This window comes from Lepidochelys kempii, chromosome 2 (assembly GCF_965140285.1).
Source record: "Lepidochelys kempii isolate rLepKem1 chromosome 2, rLepKem1.hap1, whole genome shotgun sequence".
Taxonomy (NCBI): domain Eukaryota; kingdom Metazoa; phylum Chordata; order Testudines; family Cheloniidae; genus Lepidochelys; species Lepidochelys kempii.
Window position 1 is genome coordinate 203,782,523 of NC_136381.1, and position 15,964 is coordinate 203,798,486.

The 15,964-nt window shown below is 36.7% G+C and overlaps 1 protein-coding gene across 11 annotated transcripts in view; it reads left to right on the forward strand.

Annotated features, from left to right (window-relative positions):
- Window positions 1-15,964, forward strand: part of SATB1 (SATB homeobox 1) — a 107,958-nt gene that overhangs the window by 85,050 nt on the left and 6,944 nt on the right. For 8 of the 11 annotated variants that reach the window (XM_073333528.2, XM_073333529.2, XM_073333527.2 and 5 more), the window contains one exon: window positions 12,029-12,112. The exons of the other annotated variants lie outside the window; for them this stretch is intronic. In XM_073333528.2, the coding sequence (XP_073189629.1) occupies window positions 12,029-12,112 (84 nt within the window). The remainder of the gene's footprint in view (window positions 1-12,028; window positions 12,113-15,964) is intronic. 11 annotated transcript variants of the gene reach the window in all.

Genomic DNA, 15,964 nt, shown 5'->3' on the forward strand with positions numbered 1-15,964 from the left:
CCTTTTATCCAGTTTTAAATAGTGAAGGTGTTCGTGGAAATTAGCCTGTACGAAGCAGGAGCATGTGCAAGTTGTATGGAAGAATTGAAAGGGTCAAGACAGTAGGATTTCTAGACTCCAGAGATCAGTACAGCATTTTGCAGGACTGAAAGTCCAGCACTGCTTATCATTCTAAAATATGCTTTGTTGCTTTTTATTTCCTCCTCCTTTGGCAGACCACACAGGGCTTGTTCTGAAGAACATTTTCACTAATCTGATCAGGCAGCCAAATACGCCGGGAAAACTGCTTTAATGATCCCACTAATTACCTCAAGTCAATATGAACTGTATTATTAGACTGAGGGAAAATATTCCATTAGGTCTCCCCCTTGGGAGTTTCTCCGCTTTGTGATGTCACTGAAGCCTTCGCCCTCTCGCTTGTAATTAATTTTATTTACACACGCAGGCACGCACAAGGTCACACCTGCACAACCGGAGCTGGCCAGGGAGCTAGTGGCACTCAGGCTTAATCAGATCTGTCATAATTACCATTCTGCATGTTTCTGACACACGCTGTGAAATATTTCAATTTAACTGCCGCTACCAGCACAACCAGATGTAGTGTGAGTGTGGCTGCATTGGAAATATTATTCCTCAGGATAAACTCTCTCCTCCTCCTTTTTCCTCCCACCCTTCTCCCTTTTACAGCTAATGTGGCACAGAAGCTGATGTATCCTGTAAATCTTGAATGCAGCGCTAGATTGATAACAGCAGATTAGACAGTTTAACCACAAACAGCTTGTTCATTTTTTACAAATGAAAACCACATGTGGTGTAACTAAAATTTCAGGCTTTTTTGTTGTTGTTTGTTGTTTCCTTCCCTCTCCTTTTTTTTTTTTTTTTTTTTAAGGTGTGGTTTTCACTGTAAAGAAGGTGAAATCAAAGTCTGTATAGGAAAACAGAGACATTGTCTAATTGTGCAAGATTGTTTTACTGAAGGTCATTTGCTCAGGACTTTTATTGGAAATCCTCCTTGCTTACACAAAGAAATGAAACAAGAATATGCTTTCACTGCTTTTCATCTCGTTCTTTCTTACTTTTTTATCTCTGCTCCCTTTTTTTTTTTTAAAAAAAAGGTACTAACGTGCTGTTTTAAAAATGATGTGCTAGGAAATTTCTAGTTTTGATTTTGAGGTGAACTAAAAATAGAGCTGGTCAGAAAACACAATTTTGATAAAAATAAAATTCTAATTTTTATCCCAAAATGCAAAAAATTAAAATGTTGTTCATTGGCAACTGGGAACTTAATTTTTTTTGGCCAAAAACTGCCCAAAGGGAAAAAAATCAAGTATCAAATGGAAAAAACCTCAAATATTTTCAAGGAAATAAAAAACTACCTGCAGAATTTTTTTTGTCAATAACCCAATTTTCCAGTCAATTTTTTGACTTAAAGTTTTCATGATGGTTAGATTAGTTTTAAACTGTCTACTTATAACTAGATCACTTTGTTGGCATTTTTTTTCCATTTAGGGTTCCTGTTATGTAATTTTGAGAAGTTTTTATTTATAAGGGTTGAAACAATTCTTATAATAAGAAAAATTATGTAATGGACAGGAGTGGAATTGTGTAGGCTCGTTGGGTAGTTGTGACTGGTAGATGTATGGGCATGCTCTCTTAAGGTGAGTGGTATTATACATAATACCACTTGCATGAAGTCTGTTCTCATTTAGACACTGCTTCTATGGTAGGTGAACATTTGTCATGAATTAAAGGTTCATTTATCCTATATCCTTTGTCAGTCATTTAGTGGTGGAGTGGTTATTTTGGTAGTGTGGGAACTGTGGTACAAATAGTAAAATATTCAAAATGAGCTCAATTGGTAGGTGGAGGAGGAGAACTTCTTGGAGGCACAATGAGCCAGAATCTTAGGGCCAGCCAAGGTGCACATAACACAGGGCACTGCATGCATGGCAAGTCCTTCTGTGCTGAGGTAGAACAGCTGGAGGACTGCTCTAATGTATATAGGCTGTTCATGGCAGCAGGAGGGCTGAAACTATAGCTAGGAATCAGTGGGTGTCTCAGCGATGTCCCCTTTCTTCAGCCATGCTCCCCATCTTGATAGCAAGAAAGGACAGTGACAAAGGAGCCTGTATGCTGGCTCTGTCACTGAAAGATCTCTTAGCTGTGGAATGATCCTCATAGGGCTGGATCTACCATCTCTATGACTAGAATACCCCAAGGAGGGTTGTGTAGAATGGCTGCACTAATGAAGAATCTGGCCCAGTGGATCCATCAGAAGAGCCCCAGCAAAGAACTATTGGAGGTTCTGGCCATATATCTAATTCAGAATTCAATTGGTGGCGGCGTAAAGGGGAGGGTAAGGAAGGATTCAGCTGAGAAGAGATAACCAGGAAAGAAACTGAATTGTTTAAGGTTTCTACAGAAGGTCCAGAGATCCTCCTCTCATTCTCAGAAGATATATGAAAAATTAATGCAATCTGGAAGTCTTTTCATGCCAAAAAATGAGGGTGACACCCTTTCCCCCTCCTTTTTCAGTTGCTTTATTTTTAATTTTTTCCTATTTAGGTAAAGTGTTTTGGCTCCTACACTTCCAGATGCATAAATCAGCTCTTCCCGAGGCAGCACCTGCTGTCTGACAAGAGGTGCTGTTTCTGGCAGGATAGATTTTCTTAATCTCTCCCTCTTTTTCTGCATCCTCACCTTCTGTTTTGTTTCCCTGTTGTCATCCTTGACTAATTCCCCTGGTTATGTCTGTCCTTTTATCCCTCCCTTACCCCTTCACATTACTATGTCCCCTGTTTCTCTTCCACACACATCCTTACCACCAACTCTTTCCATCTCTCTCTCTGCTCCCCTGTTGCCACCTCTATGCACGAGCCTGCCTGTAAAATAGTCACCCCAACCGAGGTGCATACACCACTCCTTTTGTACAAGCACCCTCTGTTCTAGCTGGCACTCACACAATCTTCCCCCATTTCAGCAGGGTAGAAGCTCTCCTCCTAAAATGCCTCTGACTGGCATTCTGCTTACTATTCTGCTAGACACACTTGCATAGGGCAGTAGAGAGAGAACAGCCCTAGTCAGAGGCACTGCTGATTTTATAATCTGATAGGTTGGTGCTGCATCCATATCAGAGGTGAGAAGCAAGACGGAGCAGTCTCCCACTTCACTTCAGAAAGAGTATCTGTGTTCTGGATCACTCCGTTTCGTTACCTCCCTTTTCACCATGCATCAATGATTTTTGGCCTTCATGTAGTAGACGTGGAAAAACAGAGGTTAATAAGCAGACAGTATATTATTGTAACAGGAAGAGGTAAAAAACAGAAAAAGCCTTCGTGAGCTAGTATTAATGGTACACTGAGGTCAGATGCAAATATAATTAAAGATTCTGCAAAGAAGTTAAGGCGTTAGTGATCCTAATCAATAATGCCTGGAAATGGGCTAGACTAAGTACTAGATTAACTGAGCGTTTGTCCAACTCTTGTTGTTTTCTATACCGTTTGAGGGGAAAATAGTTATCAGGGAGAATTTTATTTCTGAGACTGAGAAATTTGATTGTACAAGTATATTAATACAAAGAAGGAATTTCTGTGAAAGTGATAATGTTTGCTGGGCCTTTATATGGCATTTTGAGAAGCAATTTAATAGAGGATTGACAGATCCAAATTAAAGCGAACAGAGGTTGGAGAGTATAGATCTGTATTTCCTGTCCTTTATAAGCTGTATAGCTAAAAATTGTTAGCACTGAAAAGAATATTGTAGGATTCTTAGTCCTAATGAAAGGGGACAAAATTTTGTTGATCTGAATTCAATTGAATTAAATTAAATAGATTTTCATATTGCATATTTTTGCTATCCTCCAAATTTAACTTGCCCATATTTCAGAATTTGAATATAGCATATCCAAACTATTCCAATGGATAGACTAACACAAGTGACACAGCAGGTGTAGGGGGAATCCCAGTTCACAAATATTTATCCAAATTGATATTCAGTGATCAACTCATCTTTATTCTGTATAGTATAATGTTCTGTGACTTCTCAGGTTACACCAGGGTGGTATTTGAGAGGCAAATTAAAAATCGATGAGACCTTAAATGGTCCTCAGTAGAATTCTCTAAAGCTTTAGGCTCCAATTCAGCAAGGTATTTAAACATCAGTAACTTCAGTGTCCTTATTCACATGCTTAGAGTTAGGCACATGCTTGAGTACCTTACTGAATCAGGATATTAATGTCTCTGGTATGTAATGGGGAATGTTGTAGATACAGGAACTTCCTCCAACTACATTAAACACAAAAACAAACAGGCTGTGAAAGGCTCAAATGTAACTTCATTTTTGGTTCACCTTTAATTAATGATTTGCTACCCTGATTTAATATGAGGAAGGAGTTGGCCTAAGAAAAGAGATTCACTTTGTTCAGCTTCAGGTGACACCTAGCTGCTCCTGATTTTAAGATTTATTACCAGACATCACTGGAACTATTCGCTTTTGCATGAAACTCAAAATAAATGCCATTGGGTGGAAATAAATATAAGGAACGAAACTAACCTGGCTTAGTACCGCCGGACAAGTGACTCAGTGGAGGAAATCTTAGAGGAAGATGCATTTGTGAAGACATCCAGAAGTGATAGTGTGAGCTGGTAGGCAGTTTCATTAGCTAGGGAAGGGAAATAAAGATCCAAGCATTAGTCTTTCCTCCAGGCTTTTATTAGAGTTCACCAAACAGAAGCAAAGTACTTGAAAACATTGGGAGACAGTTCCCGTAGGCTTTCCCTGCCTTGGCCAGTCAGGAGGAAGGAGAACAGACCCTTCCCCTTATTTTACTTTTGACCCAGCTTACCACTCTCCCAGGCACCATGTGATAAGCAGAGGCCTTTTCCTTGTCATATGTGGGATATATGTTCTCATCACTGTCGCCTTCTCATCTGTTTGGAGCTTCACCATCTCCTAAGATCTTCATTTTAAAGAGGTTCTAAGGGGCCTTGAGACAGCTGGCATTGCTAAGTTCTCTGACCTTGGCTGTAGTAAAATGTCTATATCAGCAGAACCTGGAGGAGAAGTTGGAGAAACGTTTTCTTTCTTACAACTTTTACCCTCATCATCTTAACTGAGATGTTGTCATATTTTAATAGCATGAGGTGCCATTTATTCAGAAACTGAAAACCACTGAATATACCCTGTTCCAAAAGGGAATATAGAAGGAATTTGTTCAGGAATATTTAAATGTCTAATTTTAAATATGCATATATGGAGCTGTTTAAAAAATTGAGACTTGGGTCAAGAATATGGCAAGTGGTGAATGGAAATATGTTTTGGGATATGCTCTTTTTGTGGGGTGATGTAACTTACCGGAAAATTATCCCAGTCAAACTGAAAGTTGTAGTTTAAAATGTTTTTGAAAATTGTAGGGATCTGGACTCATTCTTCAAATGGTAGTTCATTTTTCTATGAGGAAAGAATGAATTTCTAGAAACAAGGATTATGAACCTTTTTTCGTTTTAGGGCTTTTTGTGCGTTTTTTTTTTTTTCTTTTTAAGAAGAACATGTGAGTTATTTTTTGAAAGTGGCTCTTCTGTCCCCAAGGTCTGTTTACCAAAGGCCTTTCCAAAGAAGCAAATGTTCAACCTCTATAAGTAACTTAATAATAAACATTTGCTGTTCACTTGTAAGTTGTTAGTGGTAAAAAGGTTTGAAAAAATCGCCAGACCCCTTCTGTTTAAAGACTCCTGGTTAACTCAACTGTAGGTCTAGCAGCCAAAGAAAAATTCATGGCACATTTGAAAAATAAATATAGGGGCCACTAAGCATATTGGTAGTTTTTTTTTTCAGTTCTATGGAGGGAAGCCGTGCTATTGCCATGAAATCAGGCCCTTTTACATGCAACTTCTCTTCAGTATATGTAAGGGATGTGGGGTTGTATTTTCCAGTCACCCTTCTGTGAAACCCAGTGACCCATTTTATAGCCCTACAGTGTAAAGGGTAATGTACCAGACTAAGGCTGACTTTATTAACAAATTGGCAATTGTTTTTTGTTGTTTTGATTTTTAAACACCTTTTTGTCTCGTGTAGTTGGTGCTTACAGTGCCGTTTGTATTGTATGTGTGGAAGAAAAAATGATGGAAAAGAAAGAAGAATAAAGCATCACCTACCTTTTTTTTTTTACAATCCATTATTATTTTTCCTTTTTTTCTTTGTCTTTTTACATATGAATATAGTTGCATTTTATATAAGGTTTGCAAAAGAATGCTTATTATATTTTTGATTAGGGCTTGTGCCTATCATTGCTATTTGTACTGAAGTGAAGAAAAATATAGTTGGAAAAGAAAAGTGGAGGAGGCTGAGAGATAGGGAACTAAGTTTGGGGGCAGCTCTTAATTTAGATTACTTTTATAGCTGAGTACAAAACGAGTTGAATAATTACATTTTTAGTTAGGCACAGAATTTTTTCTCCCATAAGTGCATGTGTATATGGAGGGTACATATCTGATACAGTTTTAGGCCTTGATCCTGCTCTATGAGGCTGGGTCCTTGCCCCCGGTATCGCTCACCCTGATTTCATCGTGGATCCAAGTAAGCACAGGGGTCTGCCTGCACAAAGTAGCTTGCAGGATCAGGACAATAGCCAGCTAGCTAATTAAATGCCGTTTCTTTCTTTTCTTTCTCACCTGCTGGCTATAAATGAATTTTCTACTTTAATATTCCATTTCCTTATTTTGTTAAAAATTATATATTTTTATTTTAAAAAAAATACAAATATGAATTGAAGTTGGTGGCCTTTTTGTAAGTTTCTGGTGGACAGGTGTTAAAGATGCACACATGGGATTGGAGGGGAAATTTTTATTTTGAAGTATGCCAGAAAAAAGGGTTCACAAAATACCTTTATGTACCACTGTTAGCTGGGTTTTTTCACATCACAGGGAGGGTTCTGTAACCGATTAGAACTGCAAGATGATGTGACTGGTTAATAGATTTAAATATGATACCTCGAGAAACAGGAACATCAATTTCTTCATCCTTCCCTAGCTGAAAAAAATGAATCCCTTATCTTTGAAGTTTACCTCTCTTCCGACAAGCCCTATAAGTTCTTTTATACTAATTCCCATCTGTTGTACTGACAGCTACATATTGATTTATTTATTTATTTATTTATTTAATCACAGCTGATCACATCCAGGCTCACCCTTTTTGCTGATCCTCTGGCAACAAAAGCCAATCTAATAAATAAAGAAACCAACCTTTTTGACAGAACTATCAGGAGTGATCATTTTAAAAAAAATCCTAAAACATGAAAACTTTGCGTTGGTCCAACTGAAGAGTTAATAATGAATAAGTAACCAATCTGTGTTCTAGTGATTCCGTTAAACTGTAAAATAAGTGCATAGATGCCATTAACGCTTCCATATGATCAGTTTCAAATTTCCTGATTTAGGGTTGGGGAAATCCCAGTAGCTGATGCAAAGGAATCAGTCAGCTTATGTAACAAAGAAACAGCGGTAGTCCTCTTTTGGATTGGAGAAAGTCTAAAGAGCAGAGAAGAAACCCTCAGGTTGTCTCTCTTAAAATTGTATTTGTAAGATGGTCTTGTGGTGACACCTCTCATCCCTGCTATATTGAAGGCCTACCCTCAAGAGGAAGCGTGAAGTTCTTGTTCAGCTAGATCGATAGAGGTCATATAATATACTGAAGAGCAATCTCTATTTACTGAATGACAGAACAGCAGTCAGAAATGAATAAATTGTGAATTTTGCAGACACACACAAACCAATTTCATAAACTTTGAAAAGACAATAATAAACTCATTAAAAAGGCTCTGACTGGCAAAAACACGCTAGTGCAGTATTAGAAAACTTTGGTCATGAAAGCTGTTTGCCTATTTCCATTTTCCAAAAAATCAAGTAGCCCATTGCCCTTCATGTAATAGACCTTAGTTTCTCTAGAAAGCATTTTATGCCTATTCATCTATTCTTATAAGAGCTTAAAAAAAATCTAATTCAAATTCACACAGAACTTTGACAGCCTTTACAATGCATCCCCCTGTAAAGGGGACCAGGACAATATTATATGCTCCCTAAGAGGATTCTCATCTCCTGTCCACACATACTATTAAAAGTGGCCCAGAAGTATAGTATACTAGGGAGGATGTGGCTGTAGTGGGTTCATAAGGTAAACAAACGGACAGTCAACAAGATCATATATATGCTTTTTTACGTTAAACAAACTTTGTAAATCATGCTGAACAGCAGGTGAAATGTATTTGTTTCCACAAAGGCCTAAAACATGAGGTATGACCTGTCATTTTCTTAACAGGCTGGCATTGCAAAAAAATATATATTTATTTATTTGGGTACAGTTCCAGTTGGAAAATTCAGTGCTGGAACAAATGCTGCAAATGTATGTAGATACAGGAAAGAAGGGAGTGACTGTACAGGCAGAGTAATATATAGTATGAGAGAATAGATGACTAAAATATAGTAGTTCAAATTTGGATAACTCATATACTGAAGATCCTAGAAACTTCAAACTTAGTTTGTTTGTTTTAGATCTCATTGAGACATTTAAACAAAAAGCCAAGTTGTAAGAGAACTTGTTTTAATCAGTTTTTTTTAAATTATGAACCCTTTGTGTTACTGGTTATGTACTTGTGCAGCCACATTTCCCTGTTTTCATACAGAGCATTTCTGGATCCTGACCACACTCTCCAACTGAGGTACTTCGGTTACATTATGCTTCCTTAAGTGCTATACTAGTTTTAGGCTTGTCCATGAGTTTCCAGGACTTGGTCCTGCCCCTTCTGCCCTCACAGCAGATTTTTCTGCCTCTTGCACCTTGACTATCTTCTAAAGCTGAATGGGGGGTCACAGCAAGCAAAATCATTTTTGCTACGCTTTTTCTCTGGGAGCCAAAGTTTCAGGGGCTTTATTTCTCAAACAGGGACTACTTGCCAGGCTCCTCTCCTAGTTCCCCAATTATCAGAGCAGGCCAAATAGAGCAAACCAAAGTCGAGATGTGCTGTGTCTATGAGGAGACCTTCTAAGGAGACACAGGAGGGGAGCTCTGTCGTGATGGCTTCCAGCTCATGGACTTTCACTTTGCCGAGGGAAGAGGTTTGCCGTGCTTACGGCTTATTGTGGCTTCTCTATCCCTCGACACTAGCTAGTACTCCTCCAGAGAGACCTCCACAAGGGAAGGTCTATTTTCCTCTGCTCTCAAGACTGCAAATATTAACATCTTCACCAAGTAGGAGTCTCCAAGGCTAGTCCAAAAGTCCACCTTTCCTTTAGTACAATTCACCTCTATAGATAAAAATCCCTGTGTGCCATCCCAGTTTCTTGAATTTCATCTACATTTCCTCTCAATTTAGTTTGGAGAGTAAAAAGCACACAGATGGACCCCTGTCTGCCCCCAGCTCCAGGTCTAAGCCCCCTAAAATGCAAGAAAAGTGACCTCTCCTCTGATGGGGACACCTACCGTCCCCCAAAGGGCAAAAGTAAAAATCCCTGCAAATTCTCCTTTCACAAGCTCTAGCTCAGTCCTTTGAAGAAGAGAAACTATCAGCTTTGGATAACAATAACCCTTTCTGAGAATCCTCAAAAACGTGTCTGAAACTAGAGAGAAAAGGTGATGGCCAGAAACAAGATGCATCTGTAAAAGGATGAGCAGGATAAATACAGAATGTCTCCCATCCAAAGCTAAAACAATTTCCTACTCCTCTATCAAAGAATCATTAGGAAGGAGTGGAAACCAGGGTGAATACAAGTTAATAGTAAAGAAAACATCCCTACTGTATTAGTGGTGGATAGATTGGCAGTGAAAGCCAGGGCAGTTAACTCAATGGCCAGGCTTAAACAGGCTTGGTCAGCAGTCAATTATTCAAATTAAATCCTCTGAGCCTTAAATTCTTAGATGGAATCTTGTGTGAGAGGAAGCTCGATAAAGTGATATCTGACAACACACACAAGACAAGCATGTGTTCCTTACTCCAGCATAGCCAACTAGCCATCTCAAGAGAAGGAGCTCTTTCCCATTCCTGCTTGCTACAAAGTTGCCAGAGAAAGGTAACCTTATTTGACAAGTAAAACCTAGATCTGAACACCAGAGAAAAGCCTAGGTAAGGGACAACTGGGTCTGACTTTTCCTTCCACATCAAACCATCAATAGGACTACAGCCAGGCCTGCTTCTATCTGGAAATAGGCTTTCAGATTTTAGGAAATTCCAAAAGTAGATTCATGCATTTTAAGGCCATAAGGGAACATGTGTGATCATCTAGTGTGACGTCCTGAATAAACCCATAGGATTTCACCCAGTAACAAGTAAAATTTAAATGGCCTCAGCCCAAAAATGAATTTGTGATGAACCTTAAATTTTTACTACTACATGTTCTTTAGTAAAAATAGAATATTTCTCAAATACAAAATTAATGCCAACTGAAATGTTTTTATATAACTTCAAGTTTATAGTTCCATTTTACTATGTTTATTAACGGAGCAATATATTTAATAGTTGGTACATTTTTGCTTCAAAATACTGTATGTAAAATTTGGTTATTCAGAACTCTGAATTTCTAGGTTCTGTTGAACACTGAGAAATCATAGTTGAAGGGTTTAATGCATTTTATAATCAATGTACAGAGGAAATTTATCCTTATCAATTTAAATGTTGGGATTTCTCTCATTACATTATGGAAGAATCTTCTCTAGCAAAGATTATTCTTAAGAACTTCATAACATTTAAAGGTTAATATGTTAGGTAAAGAACAATATCTTAAGACAAACATTTTTATTACAGGACATGAAGGGATAGTTCTGATTAAATTACATGATTATTTGAATGGGAAAGAAGACAAAGTGCATCATTTCTTGCCCTCAACTTTAATGTCTTTAATCAAATAATGACCTTCTGGAAATAGTTAATTTTAAGCATTTGGAAAGATCAATACCACTTTGCCACCAAAAAATGGCCCAGATGATGAAATTTGATGTATTTAAAGTACCATTTCACCCTTTTAACATAGTAAATAATTTAAAATGCTTTCAGTACTCCTTTGCCACCATTATGTATCTCATTGTTCAAAGTATTATGACTTCTTTTTGCAAAAGCAACCTTCCTGCACAATGAACAGCTCACAAGTTAAAGCCTGAGGAAAACAGACATTCACTGTGATAGTGCTTTCCACCCTGTATTTCTTCCTTCCTATACGTGGGTTCTGCCTTCATAGCTGCAAAAGTAATGGAAGTATCAATGGCAATGAACAAAGCCATTTTAACAAAGATGAGATTTGTAAAGCAAGTTGAATGAATTTGAAGGGAGAAAGTCAGTTTTAGAAGTTTAGTTCATCAGTTTGCATCTATTGTTCTGTCTTTAAGCCTTTGTGTTAAAGGTGAAGGATTTTGGTGGCTCAGACGATTAAGAGCCCATTTTACCCAGTTTATAGAACATTGATATGAAATTACACTTGAGTGCCTTCAGCTTTGTAAATAAAAAAAATTGCCCTCTATTAGCATGTTTGTGGGCAGATTAAAAACGGTCTTCATTAGCATAAGTAACACTTACAGATTCTTTTAAAAGTAGAAAATTATTTGCTGAATGATAAATTGCTAGCTTTATAGTTATTGCTGAAAATGTGCTCATTCAAAATGCCTACTGTAGTTTAGTCTACAATACTGAATTTTTTGAGTTTAGAAGTACTGTTTAATGGATAATGTACTTAATCCTTGTTCATACTGGATGCAGAAATGTAATTCATGCTTTCCACTAAAATGTTTTTTGTATCAAATACCTCCCTGTTTAGGCTGATTTCTTCTAATGCCATATATTTTTATAGTGTATATACCCCAGAGATTGCAACAAAATACTCCTGCATGTAATATATGAAAGAACCTTCTTCATATCTTAGCATACATGATATAAAATGTTTTGCCATTTAGAATTCAAGTTAGAGCTAATCTTTTTTTAATATATATTTGATTCCTTGATAGTTAATACAGTAAGAAGTATTTGTCATTTTATTCCTTTTACCATTAATAGATTTACCAAACAAAGAAGTTTAGTTGCTCTTTACTGAATTCCTTTCCTTCTAGACTGGTTACGTTTGGCACAGTCAAAAATAAGGTGAGCCTCCTAGCCCTGCCACAGATCTGGAGGGAATTGCATAGCAAATGTTGATTGGTTGCAGAAAGGCAATCGTTCTTGAGTATAATAAGAATTGGTGCTTACCTATTCCATGTTTAATTGACTTGTATCAACTTCTTCAAAAAAGAAAGTGCTGAGGAAATCAGAAATTGTCTTGCTAGAAAGTGGGAGGTGAGAGTAAGGGTGAGGATCAGGATTTGTATTTAAATCAGATACAATTAAAATGTTCAGAAAAATACATCACTGGGCTATTGAGATTAGAACTGCTGAATTTTTCTTTAAAATAAGCATACAATGGTATATGTTGTGGACTATAACATTTGTTGTTATCTTTTTGCGTGTGTTTTCCTTTTTTTCCTGCAATAGTTTGGCAGTTTCTCTGCTTTCTAATGTCTTATGTTTCTTTAATGACATCCTAACCAAAAGTCAGTCAGAAGACTTTTTTTTTTAATAATATTTAGGTTTAGCATCTTTAATTTTTTGCTTACTGTAGCAAGACCTTTGCAGATGGTTCTTGGTTACTCTAAAGTGCATATCAGTATTTCCTTTGTGGCAGATGGATTTAAGACTTTTAGTTCTCAATAAATGTAGGTTTACAATACATAACTTTACAGGATTTGTGTTGTATATAACAGGTTTGAACATATTATCTCAGAATTCATCTGCATGGCATTTTCAGCTCATCCAGGGCCCATGTTAGTATTTTAAGTAGTAGGGAGAGCATAGTGATTGATAGCAGCTAAAGGCGTGATTTTGAATAGAAACAAAGGTTTTAGAACAGAAGGTGTCACATTAAACTTTGTCAGTTTGAAAAGTAGTAACATTCTGAAAGTTCTACAAGTGTATTTATATGTAGCTAAATGTTTATATTTTGTCTTATACCTTCTTTATATTCAGTGTAATATTGCCTGGCAAACATACTATGTTTAAAGTTTAGGTTGTTCCCAAGGATGTTTTAGTTTTTTAGGCTTGCTGTTTTTGAATTGGCCTAATTTTTGAAAAGCTGCTGCTTCTTCACTGTGCTTTGTGTGCACTAAAGAACAGTTGTGATCTGATTTGAGTAGTAAGTCTTTTGCCTATTATCTTATAGTCCTATAATTTTGAGAAGCTATAAAACATGAAAACTGTGAATCAAATTCTGCCCTAAGTTATACTGGTGTAAATAAGAAATAACCTGATTAAAGTCAATAAAATTACTCCAGATTTAGACTATCATAGAAGGGCAGAATTTGGCCCTTTTGGGTTCATTTCTAAATTTAAAAGCTACATTAACTACATCTGTTCATGTTTTGCTCCAAGTAAAAACAGATTCAAAACCATGACATCTTTTGTTTTCAAAGTCCATCCAATTGTTTTTCTAAATATTATAAAATCATTTCTCACATCCTCTCTGTGTGTTGAATTTTGTGATGGAGGCATGTATCTGGTACAGAACACTGAACCTGGAAATATGTACAATATTAATGACTTTTTAGTCTAAAAGAACTGATGTTGGAACAGTGATTTTGGTCCCCTGTGGGAGCTAGATCATACAACTTCTGTTAGTGCCGATTCACCCCCTGCATCATTTAAACCTTAATAAAATCAGGCTTTATAAAAGTATTCAGAAATACATAGTAGAAATCAGTCCAGTAAATTATTTTTACCCTTGTAATTTTAGAAGAAACAAATTGGTTATTTCCATATTGCCACACAGATGTTGCAACAAAATGTCTATCTGCTCCTTTTAAAATACATGAAGAATAAAATGGAAAAATAGACACTTTTGTTAGAATAGCAGTCTATGGCTGCAGGTTGAAATAGTTTGTAAGAAGCATCTGATTTCAGTCTCTTAAAATCACTGCATTTCCTTGGAAAGCTAAGGAGACACGCTTCAACTTAACAATTCATCAAATGATTTTTAGATAAGGAATTAGAGGTATTATTTCAGGGCAAAGGTTAATAGCAAACTACTGGAAATGTTATGTTAGTCATGGGCAATTAATAAAAATAAGGATCAATCTAGTATGTATAGAAACACTGAAGTGACAATATGAGGAAAAAATATTTTAAGTGAATCAAAGCTCTCTTTCTGAAATATTTGTTAAGCCAGCATAATTGTGATGAATCTTTCCTAAAGAACATCTGTGGTCCACATGTTCACCACATATGCCCAGGTTCTAATGGACAGTGTCAGGCTAAAAAACAAATGTCTTTGCTTTTGTTACTTATACCTTAGATAACTGCAGTTTGTTTCTTTTTCTTTTTCGTTTCCTATGATATAAACAGACTTGTCAGTTTCATTTTCTGCTTCAGGATCACTAGCACAATGCCACACATTTTGGGTGGGAAGCATCGCAGGCTGCAAATATTTGAAAGACAATTTTCATTGTTTTTAATTACAAATTTCACAATTTTAATTAATATTGGATTTTGAAATTTTTTAAAAAAAAACCTACATTATCCATCAATTTAACTGATGCTGTATAATTTAAAAAAATGCAGAATACTGTCCCTCTGCCTATGAAATACACAGAAGACTGGAAGGAGCGGCATCATGCTGAGTGCATGTGTGGTCCATGCACTAACCTACCTCCATACAGCATGATGCCTTAAGACAGGCAGGAGAAATGTACAGCTAGGTGCACTTTGCTGCTGCTGCTTTAAAAAGGAAATGTCTTCAACCCCATCTAGCATGTGGTGGACATCATCGCATATGTGCTAAGGAGCTGGCTACATTACCTAATCAGATTCCTAGACTAGATCTCTTAGCCTATGTTACACTGGACACCACAGTAGCCGTTCTCTCTCACTAGCACTCTTTTGAGCAATAGGTTGGATTTCTATCCCATCTTTTCCACAAAGGACAGTTTTCTAATACATTATCTTCTCTACCCAGAGTACCTGTTCACCACAAATCTGGATTTGGCCCTATTTAAGTTTTCGGTTTCTCAACTGTGTTACCACCATATTTATTTAAAGCATTTATTTTTCATTATTTCCATATGTTTTCCTCCGTATCCATTGTTTAATCTGCCACCTGTGACCAAGACCATATATTTTAAATTTTCAGCCCTCCAAATAACACAGGATGAATTAAATCACTTACTTCTACTGTTTTCTCTTCTTTAATGGTTTTTTTAAAAACTACACTTTGAAATTAGCTTCTGGACAAAGTATGTATGGCACCAAGAACATCTAAATTTCCATTGTTAGTGTATCTACAGAAAATATAGTAAACTGGGTAAACCACGAGTATGTGAAGAAGGGGTCTAAAGGTTTCTGAATGTATTATTTGTTGGTCTAATAAAATATCACATTATCTTACTTACAACATTAAGAAATAAAATTTTATAGAGCTAGTTTAAAAAAAATCCTTGAGCTAAAAAAAGAATTGTGAACGTTATATACACCAGACCCTTGCTAGAACACTGGATTTGGGATCCATGCATGGTACCGCATTAAAATGAATTCCAATTAAAGTAATTACATTTGGGATCCATGGCTGCGACCGCGTTATATGCAAATTTGCGCTATATATACGCGCGTTCTAGCGAGGGTCCGGTGTACTTGTAATGTTTTGTTGCTGCACACTATATTAGCCAGTTGGTGTCTGCGCTATTCCTTTCAAACATTAAATACCAAGGCAGAAAGTACCCCAGATTTAATTTTAAGGTACCATAAGAAACCAGTTGCTAAATGTTCAAGATAAAACTGTATGTCTGTCTTTGAAGCAAATTAGCAATTGCTACATTTCTCATGGGACAGTCTTTTGTCATACATTTAGTCTGTTTGCCTAGAACATGTCTGAGTTGGAGTGGGTGCATTCTTAGACAATTTGCTATAATCTGG